Source organism: Crotalus tigris, unplaced genomic scaffold (genome assembly GCF_016545835.1).
Source record: "Crotalus tigris isolate CLP2741 ecotype Arizona unplaced genomic scaffold, ASM1654583v1 scf7180000024401.5802323, whole genome shotgun sequence".
In the NCBI taxonomy this organism is placed as follows: domain Eukaryota; kingdom Metazoa; phylum Chordata; class Lepidosauria; order Squamata; family Viperidae; genus Crotalus; species Crotalus tigris.
The window spans coordinates 1,461,048-1,482,410 of record NW_024100569.1 but is presented as its reverse complement, the minus strand read 5'-3'; the positions used below and the strand labels follow the sequence as shown (position 1 = coordinate 1,482,410).

Here is a 21,363-nt window from a genome sequence, read left to right as displayed (position 1 = left end):
TTTCATTTTATATATGATCTCTAATTGTGATTTTATCAAAAATGTTTATCAAAATACTGAAGAAGTAAACCTTTTATTCTGAATAAAGTAGTTACTGATTTTCTTTCTACAAGTTAGCATTTAAAAATAGTTTATATGTATATCATATATGCCCTAATTTCTCATCCAGTTATGTATGACTGTGTTACAGCTTTTCCAAAATGTAGCTTTTTTTTAAACTATTGTGATAGTTTTATGCATATATTTATATCACCTTTAATTTAACAAATTCTTTGTATTAACTAAAATAGAAATATTAGCTTCATACACTATTTGATCTGTTTCATGGTGGTTAAAAAAATAAAAGTTAATTAAGGATTGAAAAACAGTAACAGTTATAGTTTTTGTTTTCATATTAAATAGTTGATATGAAAGATCATTTTTATAACAGTTCATTGGGCATTAGGAAAATACAATTAGTAGGGAGCAATGATTATCTTACTCAGAATATGCTCAAGATAAATTACATGCTACATCATACAATGTGGCAATTGTTCAGTGTTCTTTTAAAAAAAAGATACAATTGGTTGCACAGTAAGCCAGATGCTGACATTTTTATTATTATTATTATACAAATAGAAAAATAGTTGGAGGGGTGCTCTAATGGCTAGATCCTGCGCAGGGTGCAGTCTGGCTCCAAAAGTTGCTTATGTACTACCATTCCTCCCATATTTTTAATTCTGTTCAAAGGCAAGGAGGAGGATGGAGACCAGGAAAATAGGAACCAAGAAAGCCCCTTAAATGCCATCATTACAGGTAGTCCTTGGTTACAGTGGCCATTGGGATTGAAATTTCTGTTGCTTAGCAATGCGGTCATAAACTGTGATGTCATGTGACTACTGGATTTACTGAGTGACAGCAATCCCAGCAGTCCTGGTTGCTGTTGTAGCCCCAGGACTGCAAATGTTGCTAAGTGGGAAGAGGCAAGAGTCCCATGCCAGTGGGTGTGCAAAGGGCCATTCCTAGCAGGTGCTCCAAAGAATGGGTGGGTGCTATGGGAATGTGAGATGCAGTGGGTAGGTGCTATGGAGTGTGGGTGGGCAAAAAAGCAGGACCAAGAGCAATTTCTTGCCAGATTCCCTACCCTTTCTGGTAGATTTGAAGATCCGTGTCTGAGAAAATGTCCTGCTTGTGAGAAGCTCTAGGGAACAAAAGAAATCATGATCATGTTACTGTGAAGCACAGATGTTCAAGGATTGGTCATAAATACCATTCATTCAGCACTGTCATTAACTTTGGTTGCTGAACAAGTGGTCATAACTTGAGGACTTCCTGTGCCGCTGTTGATAACTCAATACTACATACAGTAGTCCATCAGCATACTTGCCCTCTCATTAGTTACTAACCACTGCCAATACTTGACGGTCTTCCTCGTTCTCTAACCGGGACTAATAAGAATATTTTTTAAACTTGTGATGCAAACATAAATGCTTCAATAAGTACTTGAAATTCAAGTAAGTATTTGAAATAAATTAATATTTCTATTCTGCTTCAATAACTACTAGAAGAAATATCATTATTTTAAAACACAAATTTTCTTATGTTTCATATTTATAGAATGGAAGCATCATGCCTGGAACTTGCCTTGGAAGGGGAGCGGTTATGTAAAGCAGGGGATTGTAGAGCTGGGGTATCTTTCTTTGAAGCTGCAGTTCAGGTTGGAACAGAAGACTTAAAAACACTTAGTGCTATTTATAGCCAGTTGGGCAATGCCTATTTCTATTTGCATGAATATGCAAAAGCTTTGGAATATCATCATCATGATTTAACTCTTGCAAGGTAAATGCAGATTTTGGTATCTTGATGTTAGTTTTTCAGGATAGGCCAGTTAAAGAAACAATCACAGCATGGATATCAGTAATGCTCTTTATTGTAGTAAAGTGGGATGACAAACTCTTGAAAGCCTTTTCCTATTCACATTAAACATAGTAAAGGTGGGATTATTTTGAATTTCTTTCTTAACCCTTCCTTCTCAGGAATATGTAACTTTTTCTCCAAGCCAACCTTAACACTCATTTTACCTTTCTCCATGATAACAGCCTCATATTTTTTCTAACAGCTATAAAGTTATTTGTACTTTAAAACTATCTAGATATTATCACTTTGATTAAACGTTTGTTCAATTAAATATTGCCCAAAATTGTTTCATCTCATATGACTGAGCTGTTGAATAAAGTAGATTATCTTAGCCATGTAAGTGAAATTTATTCTGAAGAACCGCTCAGAATAATATATAGCAAAGTTTTATTCTTCAAGGGAATGATGTGTAATTTGTCTTAGGCATCACATTATATTCACAAGAAATGACATACAGAAATTAAATCCTCACAATACTTTTAAAATATATTTTATACTATATAATTGAGTATCTGATCAACTGACTTCTAAAATACACTCCAGATATATTTTATCTGGAATATAGAATATATTTACAATGTAATGTTATAACTGTGAAGAACAGTTTATCCAAACATTAAATATGTCCAAACACATTCATTGGCACTCATATTTGTATATGGAATATAATCTTTCCCCAATACATAGGACAGGATGTTATTTTACCCTTCTCATCTTTTCTAATGATTAGACATTAGTTGGGAGTACTGGTAGATTTAAAGATCCGTGTCTGAGAAAAAATGAACTAGAAAAAATAATGATTACAATGGTTTAGGATCCTTAAGGCTAGGGATAAAGATGTTTAAGTAATTTGTCAGCAAGTTTAATAAAAATGTTTCTTCCACTCAAAATTGAGCTGACTTTTTAACAGAAAAGCAGAAGGAATGACTACAGTAAATGTTCAATTTTCAGAACAATTGGGGATCAGCTAGGAGAAGCTAAAGCTAGTGGCAACTTGGGAAATACCTTAAAGGTCCTTGGGAATTTTGAAGAAGCAATTGTTTGCTGTCAGAGACACCTTGATATTTCGAGAGATCTAGGTGATAAGGTAAGAAAAATTACTACAGTCAATATTGAAAGAAAAAGCACAGTGTGTATTCTTTGAACCTGATATCAGCAATAGAATAATACTGTTTTGATAAACTTTTTCAAGCTTAGTTGATTCCCACGGTATCTTTAGGTGTTCTCTCCCTGACTCAAACTAAAAAAAAAAAAAGGAAGATATTCTTGCTCTCTTTCTTCCTGTGGAAGATCAAAAAGTAAATTTGGCAAATGAACAGCCTTTGGAAAAAAAATATTGTTCTGTGATTTAATATGATACTCATAAATATGTAAGATCTGAACAGGAGATGGTGTGGGGGTAATATATAATAGTGAAAACCCCTACAAGTAGTCCTTGATTTACAATCCCAATTGAGCTCAATATTTCCATTCTAAGCAAGAGAGTTGTTAAGTGAGTTTTGCCCCATTTTACAACCTTTCTTGCCACAGTAGTGAAATGAATCGCTGGAGTTTTTAAGTTAGTAACACAGTTGTTAAGTGAATCTGACTTCCCCATTGCCTTAGTTTGTCAGAAGATCTTAAAACGTGTTTACATGACCACGGCGACCCTGCAGCCTTCATAAATATGAACCAGTTGTTAGGCATCTGAATTTTGATCACTTGACCATAGGGATGCTTATAGCGGTTGTAAGTGTGAAAACTGGCCATCAGTCACTTTTTTCAGTGTTGTTGTAACTTCATCACTAAATGAACGATTGTAAGTCAGAGACCACCTGTATTTCTCACAATAGGAAATGAGAGATTTATTTATTTATTGTTCAATTAAGTGAGTAGCTATATAGCATAAGAACTTTTAAGAAAATATTTTATTTGTATTTATAGGTTGGAGAAGCAAGAGCTTTGTATAATCTTGGAAACGTGTATCACTCCAAGGGTAAAAGTGTTGCTTGTGCAGGTACCCATGATCCAGGGGAATTTCCAGATGATGTTAAAACTGCATTGCGGAAAGCTGCAGATTATTATCAGTAAGAAAAGCTTTAGTAGTGGATTAGTCTTTCAAGGTGGATACAGTTTTTAATCGTCCCTTTTATAATACATTAAAATGTGTTATTTTAATTCTTTTAAAGCCAGTTTCAATTTTATAATGTCAGTGCATAAAAATTAGAAGAGATATAAAATTCAGAGAAACTTGTGTGTAATTTAAAATTCCAACCATATTTCTTCTGCAGTAGTGACTGAAATAAGATGAATGTCTAAGAAGGAAAAATAAGAACTATTGGACAGCAGCCATCAATATTGTTACTATAATTTACAGCATGTGAAATCACAAGCGATTTAAGGGTATCACCTTGAGAGGATGGCAAATAGTAATATATACTGAACATTAACTCAATCTACATAAAGTGTTTTCTTTTAAATTAACAGAACAATTATTTTTCATAATTGCTACTTGTACGTTTCTTCCATTATAAACCTAGTAATTTGTTTTTTAAAACTTTGAATATTCAATAGGGAAAACTTAACAATTGTAACAGAATTGGGGGATAGAGCTGCCCAAGGACGTGCCTATGGAAATTTGGGAAATACACATTATCTTCTGGGCAACTTCCGAAGTGCTGTTACTGCCCATGAACAGGTATAAGAGAGTGCATGTTGGTGTGTTTTGGTTCATTGTAGTTTATATTATTTGTTTAAAAGGTACATTTACTGCATTAGGATAATGTTAGTAAAGCATATTCTATTGTTTCCTTGGTTTCTCTTACGAAATACATACAGAAAGATGGATATATAGAAATATCTATGACATTTATAAAAGAAAGCTAAAGTACGTCCTTTTTAAAATAGTAAACAAGAGATTATCTGATATAGATTTATTATGCATGTAATATTTTAAAGTGCATTACTGGGCGGAAAAACAAACAGATATTACTGTGAAGATAGGTAAAGGTGTTCCCGTGGGTTTTACCCTGCTAGTCATGACTGATTTTAGGGGTAGTGCTCATCTCCTTTTCTTAAGCCAAAGAGCCATTGTTTTCTGAAGACGTTTCCAGAGTCAAGTGGCCGGCATGACATCACGTTGCATCACAGAGCATACAATGAAACACGCAACGCTGTTACTTTCCAGCACGCTTTTGGAGACAGAGAACTTTAAAATTATTTTTTTGTATATAGTAGTCCTTGACTTACAACTGGCTGCTTAGTGATTGTTTAAAGTTGCAATACAACTACTAGGGGACTACTTAGGACCCGGATTTGAAGTTCCAGTGGTTATCCTCTCCCCTTGCAGTCACATGACTGAATTTATGGCACTTGGCAACCAGGACTCATTTACATTTGTTTACCATGTCTCATGACTGCATTTTATGACGCTTTTGCTGTAAACCAGCATTTACTGCGCCCATACCAAACAACTGGTTTGCTTAAGACGTGCAGTGTTGCTTAAGAACTGCTGCAAAAAACGTCCTAAAATCAAGTCAGTCAAATGCCTGACCTTATTTTACAACCGTCATGACTTACAACCGCGATGGGCAGGCTCCTTTATAGTCGTAATTTGAGGACTCCCTGTAATACAAAATGTTCTGGTAAAACATGTTTTAGATAGAGAAAAAGAGTGAATCTTAGTATTCATTTTGTTACTTGTTCTGGAAATAACACTGAGAATAAGGATTCCTATTCTGATCACTGTTACAATAATGAACAGGCTAATTCTTTTCCAGCGCCTTTTGATTGCAAAAGAATTTGGTGATAGAGCTGCAGAAAGAAGAGCCTACAGTAATCTTGGAAATGCCTATATTTTCCTGGGGGAATTTGAAACTGCTGCTGAATACTATAAGTTAGTCTTTGTTTTATACTGTTTTCTTAATACATTTACTCTGATTTACTGAGGTCTTAAAATCAGATCTTTTAGTTTTCATTCTGAAATATGCATAATTTCATTAGCTTTAGCTATTTCAAAATAATACTGATTTGTTGTCTTCTGCTGTTCTTGGCTGTATTTGTTTTCATCATTTTATTTTCATAAAACATTATTGCTTAAATTTGTCATATAAGAAAATAAATGCAACTTTATCCAGTCATAATTCTATAAAACCTGATATGTTATAGATATAAAATACTTAAAGCTGGTAAAATATCTATTTGAATAGTTAAGCATTTCCTGTGTTTGAGCTATGAACATACAGTATACTTGAACTATCTTATCTGAGCTTCTTCCCAAGGACAGAATTGCACAATTTGGCTATATTGATTCACTGAATTCAGTAGGTCTCACTGCTTCAAAAACATGTACAAAATGGCATTAAATGCCCGCTATTTGATTCATACAATAGAATAATAGCTTTTACAGAAAATAAAATATGATGTAAATTCTATCCTAGAGCCTAAGGCAGGATGTTTAAATTTGTTTTTCAGTGGTTAGTCATATATTTAGAAGGATTTACAAGTGGTTTATAATAAAGCCTATTAAACCTAATAAAACCTATAAAACAGTTCCATTTAAAAAAAAAAACAGCTGCACATACACTTCAACTGCCTTAGATACATAAAACAACAATCATAACCTGTTTGGAGAAAACCAGCAAAAGCAAGTATGTAGTCTGTATCAAGATACATATTTCTAAAATGGCTAATGGAGAAAGCTCTCATTTTCATGGAGCCCAATCTTGAATCCAGGTCTAATGGCATTTGGAACAAGGCTTCTTTAGCTGATTGGAAATTTTAAAAAAACCTCATCTGGGTAGATAAACTCCCTGAGAACTTTGGGTGGTAGTTATCTGCAAAATATTTTCCCTGGTAATTCTGCAAAAGTACCGTTACTTTTTAATTGGATCTGATTACTCTGTAGTATTTCATTTAAATCCCTTAAGAGCAATGTAACTTGATTTAATGTATAAGGTTAGGAAATTATAACACATTAAGTATCTTTTTGTGATCATTCAGTGTAGATAGAGACTATTTGGAAAGGGAAATACTGGTTGTTCAAGCTGTCTTTAGAAAATGGGAATCCAAAACCTCACTATGTTAATTCAAAGCTATATACAGAATAGAAAACCCAACCCAGATGGAATGTGGCGAAACAGATTGGCTTTGGGTAAGCAAAAAAATGAGACAAGACTATATGCTCTTTCCTTATGCACCCATACGTTGCATATATATTAAGAGAAGCTGGATTGGAGGAATGTGTGGTTTTAAAATTAGCGAAAGAAATATCAATAACTTGTGCTGTGCTGATGAAAGCTGAAAATGCAAATAATATGCAAGATGTAGTAATGAAAGTATAGCACCATAGTGAAAACTAGAACTAAAATTATTGCAAGAAGATCAAGGTAGTAACAAAAGATAGAAAACCAGCCTTAGAATTAATACTGAAGATACTGAAGTGATGAATAGCTTTTGCCTTTTAGGAACAACTATGAATACTAAAAGAAGCATCAGTTTAGAAATACAGACTAGCACTTGGGAGGTAGCAATGAAGGCCTTGGTAAAGAGAACTCAGATGCCATGTCTTGTCTAGATCTATACAAGTCAGAATTCTGCAGGCAGTGGTTTTCCATATGGTAGCCTATGGAAGCAAATGGTTAATTATTTGTTGTAGTTATATTCCACTGCAGTGCTGTGCAGATTCGTAGTGGCTTACAACTTAAAAAACTGTAGGAATAATAAATAAAAAATACAAAGTCAACATTCAAAAATAAATAAATCCAAGATGATCTGGTGTTGGCGCCCCAAATACTTCCAAAAAAAAAGCTCAAGTTTAGGAAGAAAATTCCCCTCCCCCACACACCTCTTGAAAAAGAGAGATAGCCAGCTGTTTCTTCTGGCATGATTGAAGTGAATGGATCAATTCCAGTAGAGAGATGTGATTCTTCAGGTAACCCAGTACAAAGCTTATCAACGGCTTTATAAATAAAAATTAGCACTTTAAATTGTGCTTGGTAGTTGGTAGTGTCAGTCCAAGAAGGTAAGAGAACAGTACATATGAATCAGAACTACTTTTATTGTAACACTTACAATGACAGAATCTTGCAAGTCTGAATTTGCTTTCCCCTTAAGGGCCAAAGCTTGGGAATATATCATCCAAGAAACGGTCCATCTAGGTCAGTGATAGCGAACCTTTTAGAGACCGAGTGCCCAAACTGCAACCCAAAACCCACTTATGTATTGTTGGGTGCCGGGTGAGCATGGCCCATTGGGGGGGCGTGGCCACGGTGGTAATGGCAGACTGGGTGGGACTAAAAAGTTCAATCAATTCCAACTTTGCGAGATCTTTTTTTTCCTGCGAGAAGTTGAAATTGATTGATTGATTCAACCTTTTTTTTTGTGTGTACACATCGGCGGAGGCCTAAAGCGAAAAGGTTTTATAAAACCCAGCTGAAGGCCTGGGGCAACAGCTCACATGCCCACAGAGAGGGCTCTGTGTGCCACCTGTGGCACACGTGCTATAGGTTCGCCACCACGAATCTAGGTGGTCACTGAAAGTCAACACCAGCTTGATGACACGATAAGAGTATGTAATATTGTCTATAAAGCAGTACTGCAACATCCTCATGTTGGTAAATTTCAAAAACAATTTGAGAAATTGTCAGATTTTTAATGATTGACTAGGTTTCCTGACATGCTGATTATCTGTCACTTCCACATATTCCATTGATTTTTATTTATCATATTAACTGGTTGACAAATAGGTAAATGGCAACAAAACATTTTCATTAATATATGCTATAATATATACCAATTTTAAAAGGACGTTTAATTTTTAAAATATTTTCCCAGATTATTTAAAGAGCAATGGTATATATTGCATTTAATTATATAATAGATCCAGTAAATCACATTACTGTACATTACTGTATTCTGATACATTGATGATGGTTTGAATTGTATATGTTGTATCTCTTTGTCCTTTAGGAAGACATTACAGCTTGCAAGGCAGCTTAAAGATAGGGCTGTGGAAGCACAGGCATGTTATAGTCTTGGAAATACCTATACCTTACTTCAGGATTATGAGAAGGCCATAGATTATCATCTGAAACACTTAGCAATTGCTGAAGAACTAAATGATAGGTAAGAGTTTTAAATTCATTGCTATGTAGTAATACAGTTTTTGTTCCCTATAAGAATATTGCCTTATTTATATAGACAGGATCCCCGTGCTAAATGGTATAATAGAGGATTGTACTATTAATTGCAATAATAAAGATATTCTGTCTGTTATTGGAGGAATTTGCTCCTACGTTATTTCCTTGGAGCACAAATCAAAGATCTGGGGTTTTCTATTGGCATCTGGCTGCAAAGTGGAAAAACTGGGTGACTAAATAGGTGTTTAAACTAGTTCAGTATGGCTCATTTTATATTTTTATCGTGTTTCCCTGAAAATAAGACCCAATCTTACTTTCTTTTGGGCTCCGAAATAAGCACTAGGACATATTTTGGGGGAATGTCTTACCAGCAGGCAGTGAGTGCGTGGGGGTGGGGCGTGGCCTGCACATGGAGTTGAGACGCATTGTGGCAATGGGGCAACCTCAGAGCGTGGTAGCAAACCAACTATGGTAAAGGTACTGTATGACAGAGTTCAAGCCGGTGGGGGGGCATGTGTGCCCTTCCCGTGTCAGGCCAGCCCGAGCAGCCCCGAAAGGGCCCTAAGGTGGTGGCAGCCAAGCCGATGCCCCCTTGCTGGAGCAGGGGGCTTTTGCCCCAGGGATTCTGGGTGGCTGCCTTCCTGGCATGGCCCGCACGAGAGGTGAGTGAGGACGCGGCAGCCCGGGGCCAAAGCGGCATGTGGAGCACTGGAGTATTGGGAAGGGAGGGTGCTGAAGCGAACGGGCATCCTGCCATCAGTGCCCATGCCAGCTATCCCTTCCCTGCCAGAGCCGAAATGCTGCTGCATTTACTGTAAGTGCCAGTAGATGCTGGTCTTCCCTCCAGCGGGCCTGGGCAGCTGCAGGAGAACAGTAGGCCCGTTTTAGTGCCTGGCACCCTTAGGGTGTTTGCCTGGCATTTGCTTTCTAGCCCTGTTGCATTTCTCTGCTGCCGCGGAGCTGGAGAGCTTCCCCACCATTGCCCAGATGCGCTCACTTTCCCCAAGCATTTCTTTGCTTACCTGATTTCCATCTCCTTTATGTTTCTCTGTTGGATTTCTCCGTTATGTTCCTCCACCGCCACGTGCAGGGAAACAAAAGTTTATAGGACAAAAAAAAAATTCAATCAATCAATTCCACCTTCGCAAGATCTTTTTTTCCCCATCAGACGTTGGCATTGATTGATTGAACTTTTTTTTTTTTTAGTCCCACAAACTTCTTTTATTTCCCTGCACGTAGCATCAGAGGAACGCGATGGAGAAACGTGATGGGTCTGGAAATCAGGTAAGCAAAGAAATGCTTGGGGCATCTGGCTGGTGGTGGTGGGGGGGGCCAGGGGCAGTCCCGTGCTCTTTGGGCCCTGCCAAGTGCTCCATCTGTAATGCTGGCTGTGTGAGGCAGGCATGGGGCTGCCTCTGGCCACTTTCATGCCTTTCAGCCATCTCAGGAAGATTCCGCTTTTGCTCTTGCGCCTTGCCCCCCCAACACTGCCTCCCAAGCCAGCCGATATGCATGACAATCCTGCGCAAGCCAAGCCAGCGGTGAAGGTCTGGTCCCTTACGGTTACCAGTAAATACTGGTAGAATGCAGCTGGCGAGGCCATCCTCGGAGATTCTGCTGTTGCTTTGCTGCTGCTCCTGGGCTACAGTCCATCGCTGCTTCCCAAGCTACACCTTCGCTGCTGGCTTAAAGGAGTCAGGTGCTACCTTACAGTTCTGAGGGGGAAGCAAAGGTAGCGGCTGAGTGCTCCATCCCAGGGGGAGGGATTCTGATGTTTATGTTGACAAAGACTGGAAGCTTCATCTGCCTAAAAATGGGGCCGTTGGAAACGGAGCAAATCCCTCCGTTTCCAACGGCCCCATTTTGAAGTAGACAAAGGTTCCAGTCTCCCTCTGGGCGAGAAGTGTTTGAGTGCCTATGGGGTTCCCAAACACTTTTCACCCAGACATAGAAATGACAGAATGGAAGCTTCGACTGCTTAAAAATGAGCCGGTTGGAAATGGAGCGAATCCCTCCGTTTTCATCTTCCTCATTTTCAAGCAGACAAAGTTTTCAGTCTCTGTCATTTCTCCGAAAAGTGTGCAACACGTCCGGATTGCTTGCCTCCCTCCCCGCCTCCGTGCTGGACTTACCTGCGCTGCTCCAAGGGGCCGGTGGGCTGTGGCTGCTGCCAGACACTGTCGGCCCCCATGCACTCGCTGCCATTTGTGCTGGCCATGCCCACTCCCCTGGCTTATTTAGGGGGTAGGGCTTATATTAGGCCCATCCCCCAAAATCAAGCTCGGGCTTATTTTCAGGTTAGGTCTTATTTTGGGGGAAATACGATACATCAATCTGAATGAGCAACTTTAGCCAAGTCCATGAATCTATCAATCATTTGAGATGTAGATATTCATAAAGTTAAGGACTCTGTTAAATCAAGTGTTATTCTTATATGGGCTCAACTGTGCAACTTTTTTGGCATTAATATGGAAGTGATCATTTAAAATTTTTCCATTATAAATTTTTTGGAAAGCTTTTTTCAGCAGAAAATGAAGCATTTTTGAACTAAGGAAGATAATAAGTTATGTAATGTTTAATTTCTAAAAATATTCCAATAATGAATAAATATTCTGTATTTATTAGCATTATCTCAGAGATTAGTGTGCTTTCAATATCTAAGCTTTATAATTGCACAGCAATTTGTTAATTGAAATATTGCTATAATTTTTAAAAACATTTTAAGACTGATATATTGATATAGGCAAAACAACTCAAAATCTGATTTTGATAAATGTAATTAAAGTAAGTTATAGTTAATGTGATAAAATTAATGTACCTTACATATTGTATTTGTTTTTCTCCTGTTAAAGATTAAACAAAACAACAAATTCTTAGAATGAGTTTGGAGACTATGCATAAGGTCTTCAAGGGTCCTTTAATTGTACAGACGGTATCTATTTGAAATAATTTATTTGTTTAAATGTATTTAAAAGTTCTCTTTTATTTTTAACTGGAATATTTGATGTGTATATTATTGAACTGTGTTCCAGAATTGGTGAAGGAAGAGCATGCTGGAGTTTAGGGAATGCATGCACAGCTTTGGGGAACCATGATCAAGCTATGCATTATGCAGAAAAGCATTTAGATATTTCAAGAGAGGTATGTGCACATATTCTTAATTCTTTGTTGTGTGCATTTTTCAAATAAAACAGTATATGTACTGTATGTAACTGAAATAAATTGAGTAAATAAAATTAAGGAAAAACAGACTGAAGTCTTGAGAGTAGGGATTATTTTGGTTTTATATTTTGTAAGCCACTCTAGGATTGTTTCAGATTGATGAGTATGATTCACATTGTTTTAAAAAAATAAAATCATTTACAGAAAGTATGTAATACCTTTGATTGCAGGTTGGAGATAAGACTGGAGAACTAACAGCTAAACTTAATCTCTCAGATCTTCAAATGGTACTTGGTCTTAGTTTCAGCACAAACAACTCAGTGATGACTGAAAATCAGATTCCAGATTATAACTTGAATGGTAAATATGCCCAATATATTTTAGTATTCTTCTTTATTATGCTTCAGTTCTTTATTGTGTTCTCTATGATAAAATGTGACACACACCTGCAAAGAACTACATACAAAACATTGTAGAGCTTTTAAAGTTTAGTGAGAACCTTGCTTCCTGTGCACATCATATTAGCTGTGCCATTAACTCTTCTGCATTATTCATTGGGACATCTTCCTACAGACACCTGGCCTTAATAGTCCTATTTTGCACATGCCTGCATTACGGGATTACACTTACCTCTCAAATGAGAATAAACTTTTTGGGCTCAGTAAAAATCATAATGTAGGCGTAGATATATGTAAGTGCTGCCAGGCACTTAGGAAATAGACTCATGACAATTGTTCTTATTTATGACCTCTTATTTCATACTTTTTCTGTGTTCCCAAAATTCATCCCTTTGAGAAATCAGCCAAGTTTTCTATTACCTATGGAAGAATGTATGGTCTGTACTGCCATTACCAGTGCTAAGGAAACCACCTATTGAGGATGCTGACAGAAGTGCAATCAATTGAGAATGAGTAGGTTGCTATATGAGTGTATAGCTAATTAACAATAAGTCTTGATTTTCCAAATCCTGGGTTATAATTCCATATGAACATAATTTATATGTAATTGATTGCTTTTCATTATTCATATTTTTATTGTATATCACTTAGAGTTTTTATTACATTTTGTAGAGTTATAAGAAATGATGGTATAAAAAGAGTATATGTGTGTACATGTGTTTTTGTATAAAATCCTTTGTTCCTATCACTTGGTTGATCTCCACACAAGTTGCTTTCATCTGGAATGGCTACTCTGGTTTTGATTTATTTTCTAATAACAAATACATAACTTGTCTATTCCTACAAGTCACTTCAGTATCTCAAGTAATAATGTAGAAATGATTTATACAAATGGTTTTACAGATATGTATTTAGGAACTAGGTTTAGTTGAAATAATATTTTGAATAAATTATACTTTATTCTAAAGTGTCTTCTAAAGGGTATTCTTAAAATAATTGCCAAGGTGAGATTATACACATTTTGTTTATTAGGAGAAAGGGCAATGGATGGAATCTCTTGGTGGTGACATAGAGGGAAGGAATGTATAATAAGAATTTCCCTTTCTTTTGAGTTCTAGAAAGTGTTCCAGAATCTTGATAAAAGTAAAGTACCATTTCTGAATTAATCTCCCGAGTTAAAAGACAATACAATAAGTGAACTCTGCTGGATACTTCTGCTAAATATAAGGAAGAGAAAATAATGCATTGATCCTATAAAACCTACCATAGATATGGAGGAAAGTATAGAAGTTCTAGTATAGAAGTTTCTATCATAGAAATATTGTATATAGTTTCTGTTTGTTCCTATTTTAATTTGTGCAAAAATTATATTTGTCCAAAGATGTTTAATCTTTGTCGCTTTGTAGCTAATGAAGCTATAATCTCCTTGTATAAATTTCTTACAAAAAAGATTGAAAAATGAAATATTATAAGAACCACATTGTGTCATGGTTCCAACAGACAGAGACAAATAAAGCAGAACTCCAAGGTTTGCAAATTCCTCAAAGAACATGTTTATTAGTTGCAAAGTATCAGCATGGTCAAGAGTGAAACCAAGTCTGGATACACAAGTAACAATTTCCCAATACAAAGTTAAATGTCCCACCCATAAAATTATGCAAGCAACTATATCCCCTAATATGATTATTTGGTGGGCTTTTTATGCAACGCCCAGTCCCTAGTCTTGGGAGCAGTCGATGACCTTGCTTCCCTCTGGACAAAAGATTATTTTGACTAACGAAGCACCTGGGCAACCCCTCTCCCTCCGTTCTATGTGGAAACCTAGAATGAGAAGGAAAATGGCTGCAGCCATGCTCATTTGTAGACACATTGTTCAACAATAAATACGGGCCACTATCAGTGCTAAGGAAATGATGTGTAGATGTGTCCTGGATTGGATTCTAAGTCTAACCTAAATGTTTGATGAGGAACACCCAAAAGTATACAAGGCAATGTATATGTTATTTTAAAGACAGCTTGCAGCTACTAAACTCTGTTGCAAAAAAAAAAAAAAAAGCAGAGACAAAATGTTAGAGGTAGAACAAGTTATCCCTTCTCCAGCAATTGTTGAAGATTACATGCCCGCATTAAGATATCTAGTTCACTATTCAGGTTAAGTGGACAGGGAGTCATGTCTTTCAGCATTTGGGCTTTTAAATGGTTTCCTTTACCTCCACTGAAACATTTTAAATGCTTTTTTTAATATTGTAAAGAAAAATTAAAAATTTACCTCAAATTAATAGTTATATCAGCATGATGTTCAGTACTTTTGCAATCAAATGAGTTGCTGTTACTAGTCTCAGTGGGGTGGTCCATCTTCAGTAAGTATTATAAGTTAATAACTCCATTAAGTTGTTCCTTGTATGTTTTTTCAAAGTAATTTAATTACTTAATTTTTGTAATTCTAGGCACTAAACAGAGGTTAGGACGTCGCCATAGTATGGAAAAATTGGAACTTATGAAACTAACACCTGAGAAGGTTGGTGTCCTTTAAGTGGAAGTGGCTTTGTAAAAAAATATTTCATAACATTGGGTCCAGATTCACAGATAAGAATGCATTGATTTTGTAATAGTATAGGTATGACAGAAAGTATACATATTTCTACCATAAAAGCCTTATTCCTTATGGATTTTTTTTGTTCCTCGATTAAATTGTGCAAAAATCTTGTAAATTTGAAAATTTTAGTACAACTAACTTGGTCAGTGTCTAACCAGTAGTTCTTCCTATAATAAAGATATATTTCTTATAGATTCATTTAAGTTACAGCAATGAGCCATCAGTCAAAATGATAATATCGGAAATCAGCAAATTAGGTACTCTGATCTAGAGTTAACCTTCTAATGGATTCCAAAATTCCCCCCCCCCTCTTTTTTTTTTTTCTCCTGCAACCCCTATATTGCTCTTATTTATCTCCAAGCTTATCCAACAATAGTTTCTCTTTTCCTTCATTTTTAGTTTGGAATGGAGAGCTGGCTGGACATCAGGTTGGCTGGATTTTCAGACCTTTTGTCATCTGACAAATGTTCTGGGGCCCTTAGTAACATTTGTTCGTATGTAGCATTTGTGGGAAGAGGTTAAAGAGATCAAGGAGTCACCTCTGACCCAATCCTTGACATTTCATACCCCCCCTCCCTCTGTGAATTCTACTGTTCAGATCCCAAAGGCATGTTAAAAGAGAGCAAGAAGGAGAGGAGACCTGCAGAAAACCTTTAGCTTTCCAAGTTTCACAGGCCAAATATTTTAAGGATTACCTTAACTATATAAAGAATTGGGACAAACAAGGCCATTGTATCAGTGTACAATCTGTGTACATTGATGTGACCCCTAGCTTGATTGCCAGTTTCACGTTTTGGACCTTGGAAACATAGGATTTACTGTTAAGGGTTTTTTTCTACAATTACGGTCAAATTTGATTTGTATTGTTGGTTAAAGCACTAGTTTTACAAACATGCATTTTTGCATTTCATATATTGAAAAACAGTTTTCTGGATATGTGTTTTAGTATATATTGTTACTTGTTTCCTAGGTTCAGGATTGGAACAGTGAAATTCTAGCTAAACAGAAACCATTGGTTCCCAAACCTTCAGCAAAACTGTACTTTGTAAACCGTTTAAAAGGGAAAAAATACAAAAACATTACTTCTTCTAAAGTTCTTCAGGATGCTAGTAACTCTATTGACCATCGATTAAATTCACAGAAGGTATTTGTGGAGAAATAAACATTTTAAAACTTCAGTATTTTATTTGATATATATATATATAACATTTTTAGAAATATGCCTATTTTTATCGCTTTGCCTAATTTTTGAAAATGAAAACTCTCATGTATACTTATTTATTTACTAGGCTTACATGCTATTCCAATTGTAACTGATTCAGAGCATATAATGAACGTTTAGATTATCTCAGACTAATTGTAAGACTACAAGTTAGAAATCAATGAAATAATATGTATATATGAATAAACATTTAGAAGTGAAGTGAAAATAGTAGAGTTTTGTTGATGTGCATGAATAAATGATAGTTGTATCTACAAGTGAGAAATTAAGTTGAAATGCTCTTTTATCTTGAAATAGCATTATACCAAACTTACTTTATAGCCCCAATATTTTTAGTGTTTCTTCACTGGACCTTTTCACTTCTTTCCCATAATAATACTTAATCTGATTTATGTAGGTTGAATTAAAATTCTCTGCTGTTTCATAAATGGTTGGTATTATTTGTATTTATTTTTGTACTTCATTATTTTTAAGAAAAGCAGCTTAGAAGTCCCTGGAGATGAAGGATTTTTTGACTTGTTGAGCCGATTTCAGAGCAACCGTATGGATGATCAGCGATATTGTTTCCAGGACAGGAACAGACTGACAGTGGCTGCTTCTGCCACCCCATCCAGAATTATGCAAAAATGTAATTAATTCTAAAGCCTATATAACATTGCCACCTCTTTAAATGAAATTAGATATCACTTTAACCAGTATACTGCTGCACCTCTTGCTGCTTTCTGTGTATAAAGTTTTTTTTATTTTTATTTTTTTTGCAGCCTTTTCTGCTTCAATGGTCTCTCCACATACAGATGAATTTTTAGATATGCTTGCTAATTCTCAGAGTAGGCGATTAGATGATCAGCGAGCCAGTGCCAGCAATTTACCTGGACTTCGTCTTAATCAGCATAATAGCCAGTCAGTCCTTGGTCACCTAATGGCCAGCAAGAACAACGAACCAGATGATGACTTCTTTGATATATTAATAAAATGCCAGGTGAGTTATTGGTTGATTGGATATTCTGTGTGGCATACATTCTTAAAAAGACATTCTAAAACAAGTACTGGTGGTTGTTTAATAGAACCTCTTGGTGGTATATTTTATCAGTTGAATCATTCAGTAAATTTAGGAGTATTAAAAAAAAAGACATGATAATTTTATATAAAATCTTTTTAATGCTAATTAAGTAGTTTTATCTCATAATGGCAAGTTCAACCCCTTGACAGCAGATCAAAAATAGAAGAGTATATTGGATTTTCCAGTTCCTGCTTTTATTAAAACCAACTTCTCAGCCTAGATGTTATCTTAAATCGTAATGGGGCTCTAAATAGTATTCCTGCCTTGTAATATATTAATAAACACGTCAGAAATCTGTACCTCTTCTAGAGTGTTAATATAATTGCTGAACGATGTTAGATGGTTATTACCCTTTGTATTTCTCCATTAACCATTTTACCCTTTGTATTTCTCCATTAACCATTTTAAATGGTAATATGCCAACATATTTGATACAGGCATGTTAAAAATAACAGGACTGTGCTATTGAAGAAATGCATTAGATGCACGATTGCAGCGTTATTGTGACTTATTACATGGTTGTAATGGATTGCAAATAAGAGCTGCATTTGCAATGCTGCACATTTTGATGCACAGCACAGCCATAAACGTAGTGCAGCAAAATGAATGTGCATCATAGTGAGTGATGAAATTGAGTTTCTGTTGTAAACTTTAAAACTATTTCTGCATAGAAAGTATATATGCGGGGGAGGGGGGGTATTTGTGTAAAAACAATGATGGTAAAATACTATTTATTCATAGTGAACCATATAGAAACCTGAAAAAAGTCAGGCTGATTTAATGAGTAGTATATATATGCTATATGTCTCCATGCAAGGTCCAAAGCAATTCTTCAAAATCACGTTTAAGTGATTATTGTTTCTACTAAACAATGTTGTTTTTCTAGTGAACTGTTTTTAAAGGTGAATTTTAAATCTAAATTAAGCACAGATCAGTGTTTTGACAGATTGAGTATAGTCATTATTGTGTTTTTTTTTTTAATCTGCCTGCGGATATCCTGTTCTTTTATTATTACAAAAGCCTATATTTATCAAGAGAAAACAGATGTATGTTTCAGCACATAGATGAGTTTTAAATTGAAGTGCTCACTATGGATGCATGCAAAATCCCCATTTGTGTGCTCAGTCGCTTGCAAAGATTTATGTAGTTTTATCATAAAATTTTAAAAAGTCTTGTTTTCAGAATTATTTTGTATTTCCCTAATATTTAGGGTTTCCTCAGCCTTTGATACTTTCTTCTTTTCTATTAATGTATTTTGCCCGGATAAAGGATAGGCACTTTAAAGCATTTGATGTTCATAGAGGATATTCCAAAGTTTAACAGATTACCATTGTACACAGTTAGATTGTTTTATTTTTTAATGAAAACTCAGTTGGATACTGCATTTCCAAGTATTTCAGATGCAGCTTCACTCCCCTCAAGCAGCAAGTACCACTCCATTTGTTTTCCTGGAGGCTCAGTTTGGTAGGAAACTTATTCGTTGAAGTGCTATGAGGAATACTGTATATTAATGTATTTTGGAGGATCCCATTCATATTTAAAAAGAAGTACTGTTGGTGGGCCATCCTCCCAGGTAAGCGTGTAGGAGTGCAATCTTTTGCCCATAAGTTACTATCTCAACAAGGAAATGTAAGGTTGAAGGGTTTGATCCCTTTGCTGGTGGCTGATGTGTATGTAGGGATGTGGGCAGCATTTCAATACCAGCCTCTTTGCTCTCCTGTATCGACTTCTGGGTCTTCTTTTACATGTAATTCTTTTTTCATCAAATGAATATTAAACTTTAAAACAAGTCATTAGTCTGTTGGAATAACTGTTCAGAATGATTCTGGAAGACACTCAGGTTCGAAATGGATGCCAGTAAGCTTCCCTTGGAAAAATGGACTAGCTGAAACTAAAATAAAACAGTGGTTTTAATGTAGTCTTTTTTTTTTTTTTTTTAGGGCTCTCGTTTAGATGACCAGAGATGTGAACCACCACCAAACATTCCAAAAGGGCCAACTGTTCCCGATGAAGATTTCTTCAGCCTTATTTTGAGATCGCAGGAGAAAAGAATGGATGAACAGAGAGTCTTTCCACCATCTAATCTGAAGAGGCCAAGTTCTACCTAATGGACTTAAAACGCATGTGATGATTATGTAAAGCTGCAACAGATATTTTACATATAATGCCTTCAGGGGAAATATATATATATTGAAAATATTCAGTATATGTACATAGAATACGGTACAGTCATTACTACCACTGCTTAAAATCAGATATTGAATACTGGTTGTTGAAAGTCAGCTGTATAGTCTTTTATTTCCATACTGTCTCCCTTTCTGTTCATTTCCCCTCATGTAGATGTACTGTTTTCCTTTAAGGTACTTTTGTCAGAAATTTAGGACATTTTTTTTCTGCTAAAATACGTAAACTGTAGAAATAAATTCAATTTTTTTTTCTAATTTTTACATATTACAGAAGGTTTTAAAATGAACAGTATTATGGTGGTTTTTTAAAAAACTTTTAATACTGTTGTGTTTTTTATCTTTTTATCTATAAAAGAGTATTAAGCCAATGCAAGGAAAAGAAACCGATTCAGTTTAAGCCATGAACAAAGCACTTAAAGGCTTCATTATCATCTCTCACTGAGCTCTCTTTTTAAGTAAATGTTATTAAGAATTTTGATTACAATAATATAAACTTGAAGAAAGAAAATATATAGTGAAGTTACTTCTAATATTAATCAGACCAAGTATGAGCAAATTTTTAATAACTTTTTGCCCTCTGTAAGGTTACAGATATCCTTCATCGCATATCTTATCCCTTATCCAAAAGCAAATCCATAAAACTTCAACTTTTCAATCCTGTGTCAGGAAACAGACCATGAAGTGTTGCCAGAACTTTGCAACAAAAAAAGTCTCATTTTAAACTTGATCAAATAAACCAACTTTTTATTCCTTTACTTCTAATAGTCCTTGATTCAAATACAGGTAATCCTCAACTTATAACTGGCCATTTGAAGTTACAAGTGAATCACCCCCCAAAAGCTACTTATGGCCGGGTTCTGAAGGTACGACCGCTAATGTCCCTGTGGTTGTTCGCCTTATGACTGCAGTAGAGATGCTGCAGTGCTCCAGCTCACCTATCCCATAAAAGTATATGAGCAATTGATAATGGGGGTAGATAGAGAGAAGTATGTGGGACCGGAGGGTGGGGGAAGCAGGCCCAAGACCTGTGTGGACCCCGAGGGGCATGAAGCAGAATATGGGATGCCTTGGGGCAGAGGAGGTCTTGAGAGGCCCAGGGCGGGCCCTGTGCTAGGCTTCCCAAGTTCTCCTTTGGGGCCTGAGAAACCTGTGTTCCATTTAATGATCCACGTGGTCATTTAACAGCCACATTGGGAAGAGCAGGTATGGGGATTTGTGAGACAACCATGTGGGTGCTTTACTTAATGGTTGCCATGACTTTCAACTGTAATGGGCAGGCTCTGTTACGATTATCATTTGAAGACTACCTGTATTATTGTAATAGTTGAGTTCAATTCTTATCTCACTGTGCAGATTTATTCAAGGCTTTAACAACTGTCTTTCGTAGATCCAATAAGAAACATTTTCCAGGTCATTGTCTGTTTATTGTTTGTATTTTCTTTTTTAATTTTTAAATCTTCATCCAGTTTCTTTTGTATATCCAGTAAAACATCCTTTTCCAAAACATTCTTTTGGCCTGTCATTTGTAGCTCTACATTTTGTACTTTAAGTTTGTTCCATATTTGTTCTTTCATTAATTAGCATTTTTTGGACATAATGTTATCTATAGAAGCAGATACAATAGCAGGGTTGCTATTGTATTTACTAATTTCTGACTCCGTTCTCCTTTATGTTTCCGTATAACGTTTGTGTCGTTTTGTAAGATACAGTATTAATCAACATCAA

At 35.8% G+C, this 21,363-nt stretch overlaps 1 protein-coding gene across 2 annotated transcripts in view; it reads left to right on the top strand.

The window, feature by feature from the left end:
• The window catches only part of GPSM2 (G protein signaling modulator 2), a 31,339-nt gene extending 10,197 nt beyond the window's left edge, over positions 1 to 21,142 (top strand). For both annotated transcript variants that reach the window (XM_039329590.1, XM_039329591.1), the window contains exons 3-15: positions 1,597 to 1,818; positions 2,848 to 2,983; positions 3,820 to 3,962; positions 4,450 to 4,573; positions 5,655 to 5,770; positions 8,845 to 9,000; positions 12,047 to 12,155; positions 12,407 to 12,536; positions 15,022 to 15,092; positions 16,141 to 16,314; positions 16,867 to 17,020; positions 17,154 to 17,371; positions 19,393 to 21,142. In XM_039329590.1, coding sequence (XP_039185524.1) covers positions 1,597 to 1,818; positions 2,848 to 2,983; positions 3,820 to 3,962; positions 4,450 to 4,573; positions 5,655 to 5,770; positions 8,845 to 9,000; positions 12,047 to 12,155; positions 12,407 to 12,536; positions 15,022 to 15,092; positions 16,141 to 16,314; positions 16,867 to 17,020; positions 17,154 to 17,371; positions 19,393 to 19,560 — 1,921 coding nt within the window. In that variant the 3' untranslated portion in view covers positions 19,561 to 21,142. The remainder of the gene's footprint in view (positions 1 to 1,596; positions 1,819 to 2,847; positions 2,984 to 3,819; positions 3,963 to 4,449; positions 4,574 to 5,654; positions 5,771 to 8,844; positions 9,001 to 12,046; positions 12,156 to 12,406; positions 12,537 to 15,021; positions 15,093 to 16,140; positions 16,315 to 16,866; positions 17,021 to 17,153; positions 17,372 to 19,392) is intronic.
• Positions 21,143 to 21,363: the final 221 nt, after the last annotated feature.